Source organism: Seriola aureovittata, chromosome 3 (assembly GCF_021018895.1).
Source record: "Seriola aureovittata isolate HTS-2021-v1 ecotype China chromosome 3, ASM2101889v1, whole genome shotgun sequence".
NCBI lineage: Eukaryota > Metazoa > Chordata > Actinopteri > Carangiformes > Carangidae > Seriola > Seriola aureovittata.
Window position 1 is genome coordinate 30,829,679 of NC_079366.1, and position 22,745 is coordinate 30,852,423.

The window sequence follows — 22,745 nt, forward strand, 5'->3', positions numbered from 1 at the left end:
CACAAATGACGTTTTATTTTAAAAATACAAACTGTATAAATCATCAGTTTTGAAAAGAAGCAGATGTTTAAAGTGATATTAGCTCCAAAAACATCTGTACAGCTGTGACCACACTGGTTATTCAAAGGATTTGATATTTTGAAAACAGTTTTTATATGAAACTACTTCAAACAGACAGAAATGTGTTTAATGTCTTCACTGGAAAACAAACACAAACTCCCTCGGTGTTTTAGATTCCTCCTCTTTCTGCTCATGTCTGTAGAAACCACATGCAGATGGTGCATTTAAGGACTCTCCGGTATTTATTGGCAAACAGCAGCAGCCAAAGTCACACCATCTTTTTTTTCGTCCATGTTTGTTTCTTGATTTTCTGACAAACTGTAAATGATGAATTTCACTGGTTCATCATTAACACTCACATGTCTGAGCGTCCCTGAACGTCACACAGAGACGATAAATTTACTTTGACAAAAAAATAAAATAAAGTGTGAAAGTTCATTCTTGAAAAAAAAAAAAAAGCCTCGACTCAAGGTCTGCTTACTGAAGAGCTTTTCCTGAGCTTTCAGCTGAACACACGACATTTACTTGGGTAGATGTGGTTGAAAGCTCCAGAAAGCATTAGTAAGTGAACCTTGAGTCTAGATGATCTTGTCATGAAGAACAACAACCTGCAGCTCCATCAGCAGGCGGAGGCGGGTCATTACAGCTCACTGACGGACGGAGAGTCTTTATTCCTCAGCACTCAGCAGGTTCGTCTTCTGGGTCATTGAACGCCTCACGCCGCCTTCTTCTGCATCTGCTGCGGCAGCTTCCTGCGGTCCTTCCCGGCGTTCCTCTTCCTCTTCTTGCTCAGGAAGTTCTCCAGTTTGCCGCTCTTCTTCAGCTCCTGGTATTTCTCAGCGAGCTGCAGCTTCTTCTTCTCAGCTGGAAACAAAGAGACGAAAGAGTGAAGAGAAATAAATCCGAGGATTTACATTTGAAACGATTCGACTCGTTTCCTCGTCCTTACATTTCTTGAGGAAGAAGGGTCGTTCGCCCTGATTGGCCAGCTCTCTCTGCTGCCTCTTGAACTGCAGCTCTCTCTCTCGCTGCTGCTCTCGGCTCTTCCTCGCTCGCTCCTGGTTCTCCTGCAGAGGGTCAGAGGTCATACATTTAAAACTGACATCACACTGCGAACTTCAGGAGGCATCGTCCTCCTCTTTTACTGTGAAAAACCAGCAGGAAGTGTTGAACTTTTTCACCTGGACAGATTTACTCAGGATGGCTTTCACAGAATATCTCAGACTGGCCTGTAGTGTTGCTCCAGTTTTTTGTTTTTAAGACAAAAACATTAGACACCTTATCCCCAGACTCACTCAGGTCTGAGACCAACGTTACCATGGCAACAATCAACCTGCGCTGACCAGAAGCACCAAACAGCAGGAAACAGGAAAACATGGCTCATAGTTTGAGGTTTGTTCACATTGTTATGGAGAGAACTAAGAGAAGAGAAAGAATTTTTTAGAGACGGCAGCCATTTTGTTTTTTATTGTTTAACTCCTTGCTGGATTTTCAAATTAAAACGTCCTTGTAACTGTTGAATTCTGCCTAAAGACAAACATTTTCTCCTGAGAGTAAACGGAGCTGAGCGGTTGGATGCGATTTTTTTAATACTGAAAAAAGTTTTAATTTACCCAGAGTTCATTGCACCGCAGTCCGGCTTCAGATTGTCAAGAATTAAGTGTTTTTTGTGCAACAGATGAATTTAGACTCGGCCTGTCTTTATGGAGCTGAGACTCACCATCCTCTTCAGAAGGAACTGCAGCTTCTCCTTCCTCTGGTTGCTCTTCGTCGTCCTCTTCAGCTGCTTCTGGACGATCTGCAGACACATCACCACAAGATTCAGTTTTTTCACAGAAATTCAAATCGCGGATGACGATTGGTGATTTAACGTCAGCGGAAGGTTTGAAGCACCTCCCACCTCTTTCTCTTGATGTTTGATGTCATTTATAAATTTGTACGTCTTCTCAAAAATCTCAGGTTTGTATTCTCCCGACAGGTCGTCGAATCGAGGATCCCTCAACGTCTGGAGCACGAAACAAGAAAAAGAGTCAGAAACAGAATCGTCCAGGAGAACGGAGGGAGAGAGAGAGACACCACAGGTTTCCTTCACTCACCGGTTTCCTGACGGGGACGACCTGACGGAGGAACGGGGCTGGTTTCTTGGCTGAGATCTCCATTGGTCTGAACACACACACACACACACACACACACACACACACACACACACACACACACACACACACACACACACACACACACACAGTGAAACCCCAAACAACTCGTTGCTTGTTAGAAACTGGAAGTGCAGGCTGACTCTCTTCACCTGTTCTTGTTCAGTCGTTTCTTCTTGCTCGTCTCCGGCCTCTTGTTGTTGCCGTAGGCGACCTCGTTGTAAACTTTGGTTCCCACTTTGTTCTGCAGCTGCATGATGTCCTCAAAGGACATGCTGGACAGCTCTGGGACGGTCAGAGGACAGAGAGGTGTGTGATGTTTCACAGGCTCATATCTGAGGCTAGGGATGGGCACGAAACCCGGAATTAAACTGGCCTGATCAATAAGAGAGCCGATCAATAAGCAGTATTGGTAAAAGTATCAGAACGTAAGTATGCCCTCTGCTTTGGTTTATGAGTGAAGCTTTTAATGTGACGCAGCTGCAGGAAAACTCACCTTTTTTAATGTCTTCTCTTGTCTGGATCTCACTGCTGCCACCGGCAACCTCTGGCTCTTCTTCATCATCATCATCATCATCATCATCATCATCATCCTCATCATCATCCTCAGAGGAATCGCTGTCATCGTCCCCTACTTCATCTCTCTCAGCCTCCTCCTCCTCACCACCATCTGATTCTTCCTCGACTTCCTCTTCTTCATCAGACCCTTCCTCCTCATCCTCCTCCTCCTCCTCCACGTCGTCGTCGTCACTGAATTCTTCCTCTTCCTCTCCTCTGAGGCACGGCCCTCCCTCCTCAGCCCCTCCTCCTCCTCTCTGAGTGAGCAGAGCGAAGTTCTTCTCCACGTCAGAGTCTTCGTCGTCGCTGCTGTTCGCCATCCTCGTCTTCTTCGAGACGCCAATCTCCCGCCGCTGCTGCTTCTCCGTCCCCTTCATCCTGGTTTTTGTGGCTTCGCTGAGGAAAATAAAGGAGGAAGAGTTAGAATTCCTGATGTGCCCTTGAGCAAGTTGCTTATCAGACCAATGTTGACAATACAACCGTGACACAGTGAGGGCAGGTGTCTCCGCAAAAGCTCAGGTAAATTCCTACAAACTTTACACCATGTAAAATCCAAGAGTCATGGCCGAATTAGCGACATTTCATCCACTGAACAATCAATCGATTATTTAAGAAAATAACTGTTGGCTGTACCGATAATGAAAATAATTGTTGGATGCTGGAGGTTTTATGTGTATAAATTTAGTAAACACACAGAAAACGTTAAAGCAGTTTGATAAAACGTGAATTTAAAACAGAGCAGCTCAACATAAAGTAAAGCAGCAACACAGAGTCTGTTTAAAAGACCAGAGCCACCAGACGGAGGAGGAGGACCTGACAAAGTTAATATTCTGTGACGCACATTCATAACAAATTTGTTAATTAAATGAATCACATTACACATAATATGTAATAAACCTGGGGCTTTGTGGCCCCTAGGAGCCTCAGGGCTGCTGTTCGCTTTGCCTGTTTGATAAACTGCAATACCGCCTCCGGCCATTAGAGGCAGCACTAAGCAGAACGCTCACAGCGCCATCTTGAATTTTACGTCTAATACAATTCACCTGCGCTCCGTCAGTCTACGTCATCTTAATGATACTTTAAACTCACCTGACGTCGACGTGAGTTGTGCCGAACTGTTAATGAGAAGTTCACACGTCCTCTGATGGGTTTGTATTTTAAACACACGTCGATAAACAACTCTATTAGCGCCGAATGTCTGAGGTTAGTACTTATCTGCATCAGGGCTGCTAACCAGCTAATTAGCAACTAGTGCTAATGCTACTAGCTATCTATAAACTTATAATTTCCGAACTAAGTTTAATCGGTTGTGGTATTGTTAAGTTGTAATATTTATAAGTTATTAGTTAACTTGCCACTGTTTGATAAAAGCTAATTACTGAGTGCTCCGTAGTGCAAGGAAGTGTAAACCAGACTCGATGCTAAAATATTAGCATTTTGTGAATTCCTAGCTTATTAGCATATATAAATACAGGATAGCGTTTGTCGATGCATATCTAAAACATCGATATGCGTAAAACTTTGACTCGGGATATATGGAGTGATGACGCAGATTGTTTTTGCGGTGTTTATTTGTTAGACAATGTCTTGCTAACGTTGTTTACACGGGAGAAGCTTTGTCTCCTTGTCAAGTTCTTCAGGTAAGTACGTCTCTCAGGCAATAACCTCTATGCCGAATGAACAACTAGGTCATAATGAAGCGTAGAGGCTCTGTGTTTGGTCTCTTATCATCTATATACCTTCGCTGAAAAGCAAAGAAATTTTAAACCGGCGCATTTTCTGTTCAGTCTGGCGTGACGTTAGCTAGAGACGAACAAGCGCTACGGAAACACAGCAACCAGCAGCTACATATAACATGTCCTCCACAAAGCGTCATTACAGACTCACTGTTCGGCGGTTGGGATTAAATAAAGGTTTATATACCTGGATATAAAGTTGATGTTAAAGTCCTGTTTTGCTCGGCTCCATTATCCACGTGTATCCATGGCTGCAGGTTTCACGCCAGTCAGATAAACAAATCACTTCCGGTTTCAAAATAAAAGCGTCAATCGGTTGTTGTTTGGTTTTGGACAACAGAAAGAAGAACTCTGCTCCCAAAATATTATATCTTAACGCGAGTGTATTATTGTCACGTGTCCAGCTCGGCTGTATTCCTTCCCTAATGGATATTTTCTACACGGTTGTATTTTGTAGTAAAACAATAACTTCCTGTCAGGGACAGTCTGATACATGCAGTGCTGCCCTCTACTGGTCCGACCTGGGTCTGACACAGTCTGACATGTTTATTCTGCATTTTTGTTCAACCATCTCCTCAAATAAATGTATTTCGTTGCATTTACTTAACAAGACAAAGATTCATAATTAAAGAATCAAACCAAATCAACAGTAGAAAATATACAGAGTATGTAAGCAATCAGTCCTCCAACATAAAACAGAAAATGCATTGTTTGTAACCTTAATATTAGAGATTTAGATTTCAGATGCATGTTCCTATAACTTGACTGAATGTGTCTGTAAGTCTTAAGTGTGCAGAAGTACTAGAAGCTGCTCTGAAAGATTATTGGTTAAATTTCTGGTGTTGTTTACTGATCATCTTCTGATTACTGATAATCTGATCAGATATAATATTGACACAGATTCATGTCACAAATTTCTTCCTTTTTCTATTTATTGTCAAGTAGTGGCAGAATTAAAATTTAAAAAATGTTCCGACATTTCTTTGTTCACTGTTTGTTCCCATAGTTCCTGAATTGAAATTTCACAATTTAATTGAATATATAAATAAATAAAACCACAGGTTAAAGGCAAATGTTAAATATGTCTTATACAGTACTGTGCAAAAGTTTTAGGCCCATAGATGTTTAGATTCTTATCCCAAGAATTTCATCTATAACTTCATCTATATGTTGACAAGCCCTCTGTTAAGATGTTGTGCAGGTATTATTGCTGATGTTTGTGGGTAAAATGAATCTGGAAACATCTGTTATCATTGAGTCAAGAAGACTCAAACCATTCTGCACTACTTCCTGTTTCTGGTGCAGATAAAGTCAGTAAACCTGATTCATTTTTGACCCTCTGTTTATCACCCTTCAGATAAGCTACATCTTGTTAGCTTTGTGTCTTTCAGACATAATAATTATCTCTCAATTAAGGCCTGAATATCGGCTCTGTTTATCAGCAGACTGATTGATTTTCCCACATGTTTTTATTGATGTTTGCTAATGAGACGCAGCAAAACTAACATGACAGAAGAAAATGATGCACAGTGATGCAATTACAATTCTCAGACAGCAGTCAAAGCTTAAAGCAAACATGGTGATGACTGAAGAATTCTTTCTCTGCAGCAAGATTCAAGGAAGATTTCCAGTCCCTCCTTTTGTTTTTCCTCCTTCCAGCAGCAGCTGCCTGGAGAGGAGGAACAATACTGTTATTTGGTCATTAATGTGCAGTCTGCTTGATTTGTCCTTAATGAGCGAAAATATACAACACACACACACACACACACACACACACACACACACACACACTCGAGAAACGAGGAGGAGTTTATTCCCGTTGCTAGGAGATCCCGGTGAACAGCTTCGCCAAGTTAGACATATTAAAACCGGAAATGGATAAATCTCCCTTTAGAATAAAAGTGGGTAAAACTTACTTATTTCTGTTAAACAACAATAACATTTTTTTTTTTTTTTTAAAGGAAAACCAAAATAAAAGCTACAGAAACATGTTCAGGACCAGAACAACTTTACATCTGGATTGAAGGCCTTGCCATGATTACTTCTTTTTATTGGGACAAATCATCTTTAAACTATTGCACATGAAACCAACCAACCAACATAAAAAACAAAATGCACTGTTTGTAACTTCCTCATTAGAAGTTTTAAGATGCATGTTCCTGAAGCTTAACTGACTGTGTCTGGAACATTAAATCTAAAGTGGAAGTTCCTCTGAAAGATTGTTAATTACATTTTTTGTGATGTTTACTTATTCTCTGATTAGATAGCTCTTAATTTAAATGTGTGTTTTGTTAATTTTATTGAACATTTTATTCATCTGTGTGTTGACCTCCTCATCTGACCTCCTCTTCCTCCAAGCTGAAATCAATTCAGGGTCACAGTTGTTATAAACATCAACAGTGAGTGTTTTAATAATTTAAATGATTTTGTAGATAAATTATGTTTTATTAATTTTTTTCTTTTTAAATTCTAATACAAATTTTATGTTTCTTTTTTAAATTGTTATAACAACAACAGCCGCTGTTGTCCTAGTCCTAATCAGAATAATCACTTCATTCATTTATGTATTTGCATTTGAAATTGAATTATTATTAATAAATTATTTTTTATTTCATTATCTTTTTATCTTGATAATTTATCCTGACCAACCTTTCTTAAATGTACCTTCAGGTGTTATGTTTATAAGTGGTGGTCTTTTATTCTGAAAAGTCACACCGGAAGTCGTCCTCTCCTCGTTACGGCTAGTGAGCGCTCTCCGTTGATTGAAGGCTCGTGAGCCACACGCTCGCAGTCAGACTCGTCCTGGACGTGGATCGGGATTAGGGCTCAGCAGGAGGAGAGCTGCTCCAGCTTTGTTCTCTGCTCCTTCATCTCAACTGCTGCACTTTTATTTTTCTAATAAACGCTACTTCCTGCAGCCTCATCCGGAGCCTCCCTGAGAGCATCATCATTTATTCTCCTTCTCTCCAGACGCACCGGGCGGCAGACGGAGAGCAAGGCCTGCAGGTTCCCCGCAACAGGTCGAGGAGGAGTCGAGGGGAGGAATAATCATAAAGCCGGTGTAGATACAGCGACAGAGGAGGAAGAGGAGGAGGAGGAGCAGCAGCAGGAGGATGGTTTAGTGGTTTCAGCTGCAGTCTGGATGCGACAGAGCGGAGATCTGCCAACATGATGCCGGTGAGTTCATGAATGAACACAGTAGATTCAGAGGCTTTCACCTGGAGGGTTTTTAATATCCACTGAAACTGAATCTGTAAAATCCTGAAGCTCCAACATGAATGAAAACCCGTGTACAGACGTGTAGAGGCGGATCTGCACCTCTGATGATGCTTCAGGGGAGTTAAAGGCTGTGTGCAGATTAAACTGGGACTAACTGAACTTTAACCTTTCTGGAGGATGTTTCTGTTTGGGCTAGGTGTCTTCATGTCACGTGAGCAGGTTCTGGTGGTTCCAGGTGTGCAGCTGCTGCTCAGGTCACTGAGGGCGTGACCTCTGCAGAAATATAGAAACCTTCGTGGTGGTTGTATAAACTGATTCCAGTGTTTATACTCAGGAAACTTAAATCGACAACATTTAGGACAAAGAGATAAATGTTGATGCCTTTTTGTTGGGTAATAAAATTTGATTTTAAAGTTGATTGGACAAATGAAGGTAGACATGAGGACATGAACCTGGAGTTCCTTTTTTCTAATTATAATTTATAAAATTTTATTCCAGTAAAACCATATAAACATTAGTCTCAGTATCTGGAACACGTAACGTTTCTCTTGCAGTGTATTAATACTATTTAACCTCTGTTGCTGCTGCTACTAAAAGTAATAATAATATAATAATAATAATAATAATAATAATAATAATAAATAGTACTAGTCAAGTCTGCTTTAACTTAAATTTGTGGCAATAATGCAGCTTTGTTTTTTGTTAGTTTTTTGGCTTTTATTTCACAACGAGCCGACCACACCCACAGCTGACAGTTACTTTCTTTATCGATTAATCTGACCTTGAGTGTTTTTGATTAATTGATGAAACGTTGAGTCAGAGTTTTTGCTGTGACGTCTACAGATGTCTTCTTATTTTTCTCCTCCCACAAAACAAACACAAAGGAAAAATCTGTGGAACCGAAACGTGAAAACGCAAAATACGAGTCCCTGATTCGCGAAACACAACATGAAATACTCATCTTCCCACAATCCTTAGCGTCACAGAGGCAGATTGTGGCTGCGTGCCGAGAGATTTAATGTAACCGAAGTAAAAAGGAGAAAACAACATGAACAAAACAAACTTTACCACCTGATCAGTAACAGTACGGAGGTCAGAGGTCAGACAGGTCACATGTGGCCCAAGATGAAAATCTGAGATTCGGAGTGAAACAGTTTCCAGACCTCCTCTTCATCATCGTCATCGCACCAATTAGCGTCAGGAGCAGCTCTGAGATCAGCTCTGTACTAACGGCAGTAATAATAGCAGACCGCCATTGTCTTCACATTGAAAGGAGGAACTCTCCTGGTTCATGAGGAAGAAAAACAGCGAGTTGACCTTTTCATCGGCTCTGCGGCGGCTGGTAAATCCTGCGTTTCACTGCCTCCCATCACTGTGACATTCTGGGTTTTAGTCCTCGTGGATCGGACAGATGTTCTGGTTCGTGTCTGGACCTTTGTCACAGTCTAATGAAGCCAAAACATGGCAGCCGTCCCTTTTTATAAAAACCGCTCTGTGTGAAAAGTGGCGAATATTAGAAACAGATTTTTACATTTCACTGGAAAACGGGAAAAAACTCCTGAAATCATCAAATTCTTCCGTCAAATCACCGATTTACAGAAAACAGAAAACACAGAGGACAAATAGCAAAGCTTCATGAAAACATCACACTAAAGAGTAAAACAGCTGATTCACAGAAACACGGGATTAATATTAAATTCAAGTTCACAGAGACTTTGAGACAAACGTGAGAAATAATAATCTCTGACTCGCTTTACAACTGAAATAATTAGTCGATCAGTGGATCAACAGAAAGTTAATCATAAGTAAAATTGTAAAAAATTCTCTGGTTCTAGTTTCTCAAATATAAATATCTGCTGATCTTTTTGTTCTTTTTCTATTAGAGTAAAATATCTTTCACTTTTAGACTTCTGTTTAGACAAAATGAAGATTCAGAAAATGTGACAGACATTTATTTCACTATTTATCTGACATTTTATGAACCAAATGATTCATTTATTAATCAAGAAAATAACTGACAGGTGACAGATAAATCAATAATGGAAATAATGTCTGAGAAGATCGAAATCAACTTTAAAAGATCTTTGTTGTTTTTCTTTTTCCGTTTCTTTTCTTTTTGTTTCCTGTTTCTTTTCTTCTTATAAATGGATGCGTTTTTCTCTTTCTCTTCTCCCTCAAATAGTCAAAGCAAATAAACTATATTATTACTCAAATGTTTAAATTAAAAAGACACAAACACAAACACAACACATCATTTATGGCGGCAAATAGAATAATTTATGGTTAAAGGAATTCAACATGGCAGCAGAGTGAAAACTTGATTTGTGGTGTTGAGTGTTTGAGCTGCAGGTGAGGAGAACTTCTCCTGTCAGCGTCGGTGTTTACAGACGTTACTGTGTGTGTGTGTGTGTGTGTGTGTGTGTGTGTGTGTGTGTGTGTGTGTGTGTGTGTGTGTGTGTGTGTGTGTGTGTGTGTGTGTGTGTGTGTGTGTGTGTGTGTGTGTGTGTGTGTGTGTGGTTGCCACGGTCCCTAACACACCCCTCACACAGGCCTCCGTTAAAATGCCGCACACCCCGATCATTAGACTGCGTCCTCATCATCTTCAGGCAGGGCTCAGTGGAGCTCGCCGTGCTGCCTAGTAACTGTTGCCACAGTGACCAGAAACACACACACACACACACACACACACACATATACGTGCTGTTCAAGGTCATATGGGAACACTATTATTTTAGTATTCCTCAGGCGAGGAGGAACTGAAGCAGGGAAGTTGTGAGCTTCACGTTCATTGACAGTAAAATCAGACACTTAGTTCCAGTGTTGATGCTGTTTAATGAGGAACACACCAGCAGCTGTGCAGCCTGCACTGCTCACCACACGTGCACGCCGCCGCCGCGTCTCCAAAAATCTGCCTGATTTTTTTATCTGCTTTAATATCAATAACATCAGAAGCTAAAATGACTGAACCAATAAAAATGAACTAATGTTCAATGTCCTGAGAGTAAAAAACTAGAATCAGTTCCAGTTCACGTCCCTGTTCATCCAGAGTCACAGAAAATATGAGGTCACACTGACCTTGACCTTTGACCTTTGACCTTAAGCCACCGTCCAAAAGTGAAGATTTGTGCCAAATTCAAAGGGGATTCTTTTTAGAAGTTGAAGTCGGCGTGAACAACCTGTTTCTGCCTGGACCAGCACACTGGAACCAGAACCAGAACCAGAACCTGAGCCTGAACCAGAACCTGAACCTGAACCTGAACCAGGTGTGAAGGAGACCCAGACCCAGCTCTCCTCTGTCAGACCTGGTTCCTCTTTCAGCTTTTTAAACTTCCCTTTGTACCGAGCTTCATGCAAATGTGAACATGTACCAACTTTTTACATATGAGATTAAGATGTAAGCTAACTTTAGCATGTTAGCATATTTTGTTGGTTTGCAAGCTCGCATGTTTAGCATGTAACATTCAACATGTTACGCCTTGTTGGTGTGATACTGTTATTTATGAAACGCCGAGCAGGAGAAGATTAAATTGTAGATATGGAGGATTTTCTGACACAGACAGACTGTTGGAAAACGTCTCAATAACAGTATTAACTCTGAAGCAGCTGATGGAAAAGAAGCTGCACGTTGTTTGTTAGTATCTGGTTTTACTTGTCATCAAACCAATATATAATTATAAAGGTAATAATAACAATAACTTTATTTATATAGCACTTTTCTTAACAAAGTTACAAATTGCTTTACAAGAAAAAATAAAACCAAATAAAAGAAAAATCCAAATAAAAACACCTCAAATCAACATCATGTGAACGGATCTGAGAGAAAGTGAAAAGAGGCGATAAAATAACCGGACTGGAAAAATCCAAGTGACACTAACGGCAGGTTTTCTGGGTCTTTCCGTGACGTGATCGCAGCTCGTGTCAGTTGGTGTGGGAACATTTTAATGTTCGGCTCGTTATTATAAAATGAGGAAGTGAGGATGGAGGTTTGTCTGTGTGCAGACAGCAGCAGCCGGGGTTCACATGGTGACCTCTTGTTGACCCCTGAAGGTTTGTGTGAAACACACAGCAGACCCTGAGAAACTAACCTGTTAGTTAGCATTAGACCTGGTAGAGTTAACTAGTCACACTCCTGGCAGCCAATCAGCACGCGTTCCTGGTTTGAGAAGCGCCCTGTGTTGATGTTGTTGATCGTATCCTGAACAGCAGGCAGGGGTTTAGGGCCCTGCGTGTGCGTGCGTGTGTGTTCATGTGTGTGTGCCTCGTTAATCCAATATTGGTGCGTCACGTGACGCTGTCGGCCATATGGCTCCAGCCGTCCACGCCGCCTACAAAACATTTGGGATGTGACCTGCAGCGTGCCAGCTGCCACCACGTTCCCCGGCTGAGAGAGAACACACACCGCGACCCGGCGACACATGAATCATTCATTCACTGATGGCTTCGTGTTTTCAGTCACTTCAGCTTCTGTTCTGGAGAAACTCTGGTCCGTGTGCTGCTTCCTTCATCTGCTGTCAGCACTTTGTTCTTTTCATTTCAAGTATAAAGTCTCAACACGTATTTAAAAGAACAAAAACATCTTCAGTGCAGCTCCTGATGAATAATTTAAATCTAAATGTCACCAACACAGATCTTAATGTAATCAGTTTCACTGATGTAGACTGATAGATATTAATTGTTCTGCAGCTTTGTTGTTGTAACTATAAAATTAAATTAGTGCTATATTTTATTGTAAACTGTTTTAATTCTTGATTGTTGATTAAACAAACTCAAAGCTTCATATTTTCCTCTTCTTCAGTGTAGTTTTACATCTCCTCTCTCAGGCTTCTCTCTGCAGCTCTAGTAACAACAGGTCTGTGAGCCAATCAGAAGAGAGGAGGCTCTAGGTTTGGATGGTGGGTCCAGGTGGGCGGGGCTTGGTGACTGCTTTGTTGTGACATCACAAAGTTCCAGAAGTCCTGACGGCTGGTTTTAAGGCTCAGTTTCTGAATACAGGCTGTGTGCATTTCTCTGTGGACTGAGGCTTTGATACTTTCACAGTATTAATATAGAAGCTAGAGCTGATCTATAATCACACTACACATGGACACAGACCTTTACACTGGAGGAGCTTTAACCTTATATAATTGACTTTTTTCAGCCCAGTTGCCAAAACAGTTGTTATTTTTATTAATTTCATTTAACAGAAGAAACCGAGGTTCTCAGATGATAAATGCTCATGTTTAAACACAAGCAGCTCTGCAAGAACTTTACCTGGAAAACACTTTAAAACTGGCTAAATAATGATTTAAACTGTCCAAAGAAAGAATAAAGAATAAAAGTTCATTTCTGATTTTGAGTGGCAACAAAAAGTGGCTTTAAGTTTTTAATGAACTGAAACCCACAATGCAACAGTGATAAAATGCCAGTTCACTAAAACGCAGTGACAGGATTAGGAGAGTCAGCGCTGTGAAGAGGCTGTTGACGTCTTTCAGACAGTAGCTGGATCATTAATTTCCTCCCTCACTGCGGTGGAGGGGGGGTGGGGTAGGAGGGGTGGGGGGTGGGGTAGGAGGGGGGGTGGGCGGGTGGGGGGGTATTAAGCGGCGTGATGCTGTGCTAATTCCTGGCTGGATTAAGAGCTGCAGCCTCAGGAGTTTAAAAAGGTTTCGGCCCGTTGACTGACTGACTGACTGACTGACTGACTGACTGACTGACTGACTGACTGGTGTACTGGGACACGACTGGCACCAGTGTTTGTGACACTATGCAAACGACTCCAGCATCCAGCCTCTGTATTTAAAGTAGATAAGATTAACTGTAATTTAAATTTAGCATTTTAGACTTCCATAAAACTGAGATTGGCTCCTACATTTCCCATAATGCATCTGGAGAGGGTCATTGCATCAGACCCAGTTTTTAACAGGTTAAACATGACAAGTCAACTGATGTCCAGTGTAAAACTTTTCAAAATAAGAGCATGTTGGTAGAAAATAAACTGCTCCTCCATTTCAGTGAGACAGATTTGACATTGAGCCTAAACTAAGTGATAATTCACTAGGTCAGAGGTCAGAGAGCTCATGGCATCACTTCCTGTCTAGCCTCTGTAACTCTACAATCTCTCATTCAACATTTCTTTCACTGGAATTAAAAGCTTTGTGATTTTAGCAAAGTTAAACATTTACTTTGTGAGCACTGAAAAAACTACAGCTCCCATGAAAAAAACTACAGTCATGGCAGCGCAGGTACTTCGGCCACTTGACGTCGGTTCATCCACATGCAAATCTAAAGTCATTTTACAACTTTGTAGTTGTAATACCAGCGTTCAGTTTCATTCGACTTGCTCACAGACTCTCCTCCTCCTCTTCTTCTTCTTCTTCCAACGGCGACATTTAGACTGCAAACATTTAGGGGCTCATGGGAAATGGTGTTCATTTTTCGATTGTAGTTTGTTTTATTTTGTGGTGTAGTTCCAGACACCAGTGGGACTTTGAATGAGGTTTTCTTACATCGGGAACAGAGCCTGAAAGTTCTGCTTTCATGTTGACCCTCTATACTAATATGCTAATGTTAGCATAACGATTTAAACTATCACGTTGATCTGTTAGTTCGTTCACATGTCAACGTTGAGCATCTGACCATTAACATCCATCAACACACACACACACACAAACACACACACACACACACACACACACACACACACACACATTTACATGTTGCCTCAAAGTGACATTTCATTTTCAGACGTTGTTGTTTTTCTGAATAAAATCACAAAGAAAAACTGACACAGAAAATAAGGAAAACTCATAATCTCCTGATCTTCTGTGAAACATCTTAAAACATCTCCGTGTCCAACACCAGAAGATATTTGTTTTACTGTCACAGTAGATGAAGAAAATCAGCAAATTCTCACATTTGAGAAGCTGGACGTGAAGGATTTTGGGCGTTTTAGCCTGAAGTGAGTCCCGCAATCGACCAATCGATTAATTGATCATTGTTTTGGCCTCATTCATAAGTGCACACTCAGAATGCATTTGAGACACATTTTAATACCAGGTGTAAACCAGCGTCTCACTCCTCCTCCTCCTCCTCCTCCTCCTCCTCCCTGTCATCCTCCTGAGGGACAGGCCGCCTCGCCTCCTTGGGCTGTGATTGGCTGCGGCGTCTCCTGGTCGACCTCGGTTCGGTGACTGATGCCGGTGACCCACTTCATCTGCACGAACCTGAAGGAAGACGAGCGATGCTCCAGTTTTCCCTCAGTATGTAGGACAGCAGGCCGGACGGACGGCGGCTGCTCGCTGAGACTAATTCATCTCTGTCAGAGTCACATCACATCATCGCTCTCAGTCTGTCGCTCAGCAGATCACTGCTGAAATCTTTCACATGTGGAAACAAGTGCCAAACTCGGCATAAATCCTCCCCGGGTATTACTCTGTTGATAAAACACGTTAGCTGCTCAGAAATCCAAGATGGCTGCCATTTCTGGCAATTATTTTCTCATGAATAATCCAGGTATCAAATCAAACATTTTAACAATGAAGGAGAAATTTAGTACACTGTAAAAAATGAAATGAAAGTATCTTTCACCAAAAAAATATTATTCACAAAAATAATTTAAAAAATGTTACTCATAAAAATATTAATCAAAAATATATATTTTTTAAATGTACCAATAAAAAATATTAATAAAAAATATTTTTAAAAATGTTACTCATAAAATTATCCCCAAAAAATATTTAAAAAAAAAAAATTACTCACAAAAATATTACTCACAAAAATATTTTAAAAATATTACTCAAAAGATTACTCAACAAAAACATTAGTCCAAAAAAAATTACTCACAAAAATCGGTAAAAAAATTATTACTCATAGACGATATTCCAAAAAAATATTTTTACAAAAAAGCTTAGTTACTAGCCCAGCGCTACCACATTTGTATTTGCTTGTATCCAGATCATTGCAGTTATCTGCTGCACTCCTGCGCTTTAACTATTTTTAATGATGGGGAAACTAAAATGTTTCTTGATTACTTTGGTTTCCTGTCGACAACAACATCGGTTATCTGAGCTGGAGCAGAAATCTCCCAGGAGCCACCTCTGCAGACCGACTAAACGTTTGTTTGGAGGTGGCACTTCATTTCCATTTTCAGCCGAGCAGCTCTGAGTCGCTGCGGCTGCTGTGTGCTAATCTTTCAGGGTGAACATGAAACAGGACAAAAAAAAAACCTTTCCCAGAGTAATTGGGACTTAAAAAGAGAAACATTAGCGTTGAACCCAGAATCCTCTCTGATGTGTGACCCGGTGTTTTAAAACCTGGCAGCAGAGAGCTTTCAGCTGGCCGTTAAAGCTCTGTGATTGAGACTCTGTGAACTCGCTCCAGCAAACGCTCTCCGCCACATTCACACTTCATCTGGTCCCTTCAAGTGAGGAACTCGACCAATCAGCTCGTCTGTCTCCCAGACGAGTATCTGCCGTCCTCTACCTAAAGAGAGAAACTCACTTCGGATCTTTTGTCTGAAAACATCAGAAAGCAGGAGAGTAGAGTGAATCGCTGGATGTCGGATCAGTGTCTCATGCTGTGTAGACGTTGGTCGTTTCACCACTTGATTTTTCACTTCTCACTTTAAATGACATATTTTAAATTAAAACATTTAAATTCAGTCATTTATTTATTTATATTATTTATTCACTATAGAAACTGTAACATAATGTGTTATTTTTATCTATTTTACTTATTGCTGCTGGTTGTTCCTGGTATTGACCCACGTATGTTGATCTGTCCGGTGAGCTGCAGGGGATTTGCCTTTCTTTGGATAAATAAAGTCTGAATCTGAATCTGAACCGGAGGCAGAATGAGGAAAGAAGAGAAGAAGCACTAACAACAGAAGAGGCTGAAAACACAAATACCAGCTCTGTCACATCTTTAGAAACCATGACGGTCATTTAGGTCGGTTTATGATCATGTCACGGAGGAATTTTATCTGTTTTCTCCACAAAGAAGCAACAAGATTTTACGGAGGATCGCGGCCGCCTCTGTTTCCCCTGCGTCAGAAGAACCTGCTGTGTGTTTTCATTTCTCCGGCAGCCAATAAATCTGCATGTAAACGACGCTGAGCCTCAACAGAAAGGTCAGAGGAACCAGCAGAGCGGAAACAGAGAGAACAGCTCAGGATTTTCAGGTTGAAGGTTCGGATCCTCGGCGGCCTCCGACGAGGCCTTTGAGCAAATCGTCGCTCGTTACTTCCTTCACAGGAGAAATGCAGGCCGGGAAAACGCCGAGCGCTGCCTCCGTGCAGGTTGGCGGAGGCTGTGGGAGGCAGTCTGGCTCCGGGCCTGACAGCAGATACCCTGCTGGAGTAACAGATGGCCCAATGCATCATGGGAGTTATGTCCACAAATATATCTGTTATGGTCTTAAATAGCACAGGAAGCTGCCACGAAGGTGAAGGAAGCAGGTTTTTGTTTTTAACTCGATTGTGGGTTGAGTCCATCACACGATGAACTGTTTTACCTCATCAGCACAATCTCTTAAAGGGCCAGAACAAATCCTGAAGGCTTGATATTGATCCCAACTCTTTTTTATACTGTAAACCAGGTGATTACAAATGAACTTCCTCAGCTGCTTCTGATTTTACTTTAGATTGTTATTAACCAGGTTTTGGAAGTTGGAAACGTGTCGAGTGAATAGAAAACTATAGGAACCCTGGACGCCCGATATGACCCGACCTGGATGTTTCATGGTGTATCTGCTCTGTGTTTGCAGATGTTCCTCACCGTGTACCTCAGCAACAATGACCAGCACTTCAGCGAGGTTCCCATCACGCCGGAGACGCTGTGCCGAGACGTGGTTGAGCTCTGCAAGGAGCCCGGTGAGGCCGACTGCTACCTGGCCGAGATGTGGAGAGGCTCAGGTACAAAAATACAAAAGCATCTTGTACTTGTACTGTGTGGACACCAAACTGCAGGGATCCACTCCCATTCAGCCTTGAGGTCGCTTGGAGGTTTATAAGCGATGTTGGTGGTGAGGCTTGACGTTCAAGTTCATCCCAAAGGTGATGGATGGGGTTGAAGTCAGGACTCGGTGAAGACCAGTCAAGTTCTTCCACACCAAACTGGGAAAACCATTTCCAATTCGCAGCTGGTTTATAAATGTAGAAAAAAAATCTAAAACTAAAGATTCCAAACCAGGAAATACAGTCCCCATGTGTCCACATACTTTTGGCTATGTGGTGTAATCACATCATCATTTAGTCAGAGTATGTTGTGTGATGTTTTCTAACCAATCAGAACGTGTTGTTGGAGAGGGGGAGCGGATGATGGAGGTGTTGCAGCGCTGGGGGCAGCAGATGGGGGAGGTCCGTTACCTGCTGCACCATCAGAGAGCTCCGGGTCGAGACTCAGGTAACAAACATCTGCACACAGCTGCACACACCGTAATAAATGTAATAGATGTGTTTTCAGTTATTGAAAATATTGTTCCTCTGTGCGCGCTTTATTGGTAACTCCACCCTAACTGTTAAAAATAGCTTTAATTGATTAGCTGCTACACTATTAGTTTGTCCAATTCAACCAGTTGATTTTATTTCTGTAAATATAACTTTGTTGTTTCTATCCTGCTTGTTCAAAGCTTTTAATGTGAAACACTTTTGTTTTGAAAAGTTCTATATGAATAAGTCTTTACATAATTGATTACTCATTTATCCTGCATGTCATGAACACGAGCTCTGATTGGTCAAACGTGTCGTCTCTTGTTTCTGACAAGGTTTCATACCTACGATCGCCTTGTGACCCAGTGACGTCCCAAAACAAGAGACACTACATGATGTTTTTTTACCAAAATAATACGCTGCCGTGTATCATGTATTTATAACGCTCTGAAGCCCGAGGGAGTTTATGCACTCCCAAATATCACGTTGTCTTTAGAGCATCATAACTCCACGTTTGTTTGAGCTGAAGACGTCCTTTTTTTCACCTTTAAATTACAGAATCAGCGTTTTCTAACAAACCCCTGATCATCCGTGTGAGTCTCTGACTTCCATCGATACACTAACATTAAAAGTTATGAAATATTTGGAGTAGTTTTACCGTTTGTCTGGGCTGCTGCTTTCTGTCTGTATGTCTATTGATCGATTCTCATCCTCCATCTTTGCCAGTGACGTCTAGAGTCTCGTCACACAGTTCGACATTCCTATTGGCTCCAGTGGGAGCTGTCACAGCCAATCAGAGTGTCTGATTTAGAGGCTTGGCTGTATACCCGGACTAAATGGGAGCAGTTCTGTTTTACTCTGAGCTCAGAGTGAGGAGAAGTTGTTCTGAGTTTATTGTAGAGACGGAAACAGACAGAAGGACGAGAGCAGTCAGATATTTAGAGCAGCGGAGGATTTGGAGCTGATTTTTCATAAATGCTGCTCCAGAGAATGAGAATAACTCATGAACAGATAAAGATAGAAACTTCAAATCACCTCTAGAGCAACTCAAACAGATATGTGCAACTTTCTGTGTTGAAGTTTTCTTTCTTTATTATAGTTTACAGCTTTTATCTATAAAATATGGGCTATTGTTTTATGGGCTGTTAACCTCTATTACTGTACAAGAGTCTTTATTGAGTCACATATATTATTAGCTGAGGTTGTGCTGATTCTGAATCTGTGCAGCACTTGGTGAAACTTTTTTAAAAATGACAACTTTATTAGAAAAAATACAAAGGTATGAAGAAGCAGAACAGTCCTAATGAGGGTCCGTCCATCCCTCCACATCTGTAGAGGGTCGTTACCACTCTTCTTCTTCTTTGGTTGTCGGCTGCAAAACTCTGTGACATTTTATTTAGCTGAGAAACAACAAACTAATCTTAATTAGAATCAAAGTGTTTGTCAGCAGCAGGAGATGTTAAAACAGCTCCGGTCTCAGTGTGACTGATGCAGCAGCCTGCAGCAGTAATCCAGTTGTTTATGTGGCAGCACATGGTGCAGATCAGCAGCAGGATCTGCTGCACAGTAACAGATGAGCGTCACTGTGTAACTACAGTAGATGACAAACTGTAATCGGCTTATGACTGGAGGGAGGGACCGTGCAGCTGCTGGGGGGGGGGGGGTGTCGGGGGAATTATTGATGGATAGTGATTTTGGTTTTTCAGTCCTAAACACAAAGGAAATCCCCTCTGAGGTTTCCACCTCCGTTAGATTGTTTTAAAGTCACACCAGAGAATAAAGCTGCTGCTGTTCTGTGTTTTTATTATTGTCAACAAAATCCCAAGTGCAGAGCCGAACCACCGAAGTGTCAGTCTGTGGCTCTGAGTCCACTGGTTCCCACTGAAGACGTAGATCTTTAAAAGCCTCACACACATAAAAGCTGTGTCCCAGTTCAGGAGCTTCATCCTTCAGGAGCCGAATCTGAAGACTGGTTGTGTCACAGACTGTCCCATTTCAAAGGCTCCTGCAAATGCATCGCTCTGTTCCTGGACAGCGACGGTATCGGGCTGTGACAGTGACGCTGAAAACAAAACCTGAACTGAAAAAGGAAACAATGACATTGAAAAAAACTGTACGTTTTATAATTCTTATCACAGGCTTTTTATAATCTGTTGATGTTTTTGTTTCTGTGTTGTTTGTGTTTTCCCCCTCAAGCCCCGCCCCCTCTCTACGCAAAACGATGACAGTTGTTGAAACTGAAAACCAGTGACACTGATAAAATAATGACAGAGAAAAGACATGAATAAAAAATCTGAATATTGACATTGAAAAAACATCATAATTAAATATGATATTGTAAAATTGTAGTATTTATTAATGCAGGTGTTTTATTTTCCATTGTTTCCTTTTTCAGTTCAGGTTTTGTTTTCAATGTCATAATTGAATGCAACGTATCCCAAGATGCATTGCGCGTCGGTAATAAAAGCAAACAACACAGAGAGAGAGAGCCTGAGGATCACACTGTTAAAACCAACAGACTTCAAACTAAAAGGGGAACAGTTAGTGACGCAAAGCGAAAATCCTCTGTAGACCAGACCGTCTCATTTCGGTTCGGCCTTCCTGGACTATGAAGACCACACCTTCATAGACCACGTCCCCCGGAGGATGTGGCTCCTGAACTGGGACACAGTTTCAAAACAAACAGGACGCTGTGGTGCCTTTGTTGGGGACTATTTTCAGCAGTGGATTAATCCACAGTTGGTGCTGAGGTGATGAAGGTCAGAATCAAGCATAAGACTCATGGGACGTCCAGTTGTTTATGTCTGTGATTCAGCCAGTGATTGAACAGTGTTCAGGTATAACTGTGTGTCGTCAGCGTAGAGAAGTTTTTTACACCTGAAGCTGATGGGAGCTAAAAGCCTCAGTACCGACTGTGCTGTGTTTTTGTGTCCAGGTGGATCCCGAGCTGCAGATCAGATGATGAAGAGGAACCAGGTCAAGGCGTCTGCAGAGAGATGTCTGGAGAACGGGGTCAGAGACTTTCTGTGTACAGAGGCAGTTCCAGGATGAGATTAGCATAGCTTAGCACACACACTGGAAACAAGGGGAAACTGCTAGCCTAGCTCCTCAGAGTCTGTCAGGTTCGCATGTTGAACAGTTGCAGCAATAGAAATGTAAACACAGAGATGTTGTGGTTTTAGCCACAGTTAGCTACAGATAAGAGTTCCTACTTTACAAACAGCAGGTCTTCCTCATCTGTGCTGTGATGTTAATGTACAGGAAGTTGTGTGTTGCCTAAGACTCCTTCAAACCCTGTGTTGGTGTGAAGGCTGCGCTGCATGATGTGAAGGTGAACTCTGACTCTGTGTGTGTGTGTGTGTGTGTGTGTGTGTGTGTGTGTGTTGCAGATCTCAGCTCCTTGTCTGGACGTGACGCTGGGCGAGCTGCAGGATCTGGCGACACGACAGCAGCAGCAGATCAACGCTCAGCAGCAGCTGCTGTCCTCCAAGGTACAACACACACAAACACCACAAACACACACACACTGCTGCTGATGCTGGTGTTACTGTTAGCGCCAGTAACACCACGACTATCATCACTGTAACACTATGCTCCTACAAATACACAAAACCCAGTAAATTCAAATGACATTTTTTGCCTTCAGCCGTGAGCAGAAGAGTTTGTGTGAAGTTTGTTTTCAGCAGGATTTGAGTTCCTCGCTCTGCAGACACTCATCAAACTAATTCAGATGCGTTAACGGACTGCGTGTGTTTGCAGGAGCAGCGGCTGCGGTACCTGAAGCTGCAGGATCAGCGGCAGCAGCAGCAGCAGGAGGCGTCTGAACAGGAGCGACTGCGGCAGCTCCGAGAGAACGCACACAACCAGGAGGCCAAGCTGCGACGGGTCCGGGCCATCAGGGGCCAGGTGGAGCAGAAACGCCTCAGCAACAGTAAACTAGGTCAGTGGGCCGGAGGTCTGCGTGTTCAGCTTTATTGGTTTAAATTGTGAGATTTAAATTGTGAGATTTAACTTGTTTACGTTGACTGAGACGTCGGTATCAGAGCGACATTCGAAATGAAAAACAAGTGGAAAAACTGTTTTCTAAATTTTCATCAAAACTCATTCCACGATGTGAAATTTGCTCCGGAGGCTCTAATGCTTCAGGGTCAATGTCATATCTTTGTATTTCTAAAAAGATGTTTGAGTGTTTCCATTCACTTCAGTACAATCAGAGCAGCACCTAGTGGCTGTTTGAGGAACTGCATCTTAACAGGGTTCCCACTCATCATTGAAAAGGAAAATAATATTATATTTACCATAAATCTGTTGTAGGTATTACATTTGCAGAAAGTGTCTTTAAGACTAGTAGAAAAAAACTAAGCCAATAATAATGATGTTTCCTGTTCGACACTGCTGCTTTGTGAAGACACAAATTTAGCGCTAGGTGGTGCTAACCTGATAATTTGGCTGTCTACGGGTCCACAGGTCGATAATTAGATCATTTTTTGTGAGAAAAGAAAAAGTCAAACATTGTTTGGTCTTAATTTTCAATTATTGAGGTCTTTAAATCGTCTTAAGAAGCTTTGATTTTGATTTTTAAAATGGTGCAGGAACTCTGTTTAAGACGCATCG

At 41.7% G+C, this 22,745-nt stretch overlaps 2 protein-coding genes across 5 annotated transcripts in view; one reads left to right on the plus strand and one right to left on the minus strand.

Moving 5' to 3' along the window:
• On the minus strand, positions 1-4,926 carry rrp36 (ribosomal RNA processing 36). The gene is made up of 8 exons (XM_056369481.1): positions 4,695-4,926; positions 2,710-3,167; positions 2,366-2,498; positions 2,157-2,223; positions 1,961-2,065; positions 1,781-1,858; positions 1,010-1,127; positions 1-924 (listed from the first exon to the last, which is right to left on the minus strand). The coding sequence occupies exons 2-8, from the start codon at positions 3,146-3,148 to the stop codon at positions 776-778; spliced, it is 1,089 nt and encodes a 362-aa protein (XP_056225456.1). The 5' UTR covers positions 3,149-3,167; positions 4,695-4,926; the 3' UTR covers positions 1-775.
• The window catches only part of LOC130164405 (apoptosis-stimulating of p53 protein 2-like), a 27,592-nt gene continuing 8,650 nt past the window's right edge, over positions 3,804-22,745 (plus strand). Inside the window, exons 1-7 of one of the 4 annotated variants that reach the window (XM_056369142.1) lie at positions 3,804-3,919; positions 7,478-7,684; positions 17,468-17,615; positions 17,992-18,105; positions 21,067-21,143; positions 21,521-21,622; positions 21,891-22,071. In XM_056369142.1, the coding sequence (XP_056225117.1) occupies positions 7,676-7,684; positions 17,468-17,615; positions 17,992-18,105; positions 21,067-21,143; positions 21,521-21,622; positions 21,891-22,071 (631 nt within the window). In that variant the 5' untranslated portion in view covers positions 3,804-3,919; positions 7,478-7,675. Of the gene's footprint in view, positions 3,920-7,232; positions 7,685-17,467; positions 17,616-17,991; positions 18,106-21,066; positions 21,144-21,520; positions 21,623-21,890; positions 22,072-22,745 lie in introns of those variants that run through there. The other 3 variants (XM_056369150.1, XM_056369133.1, XM_056369158.1) reach the window with 3 other exon arrangements.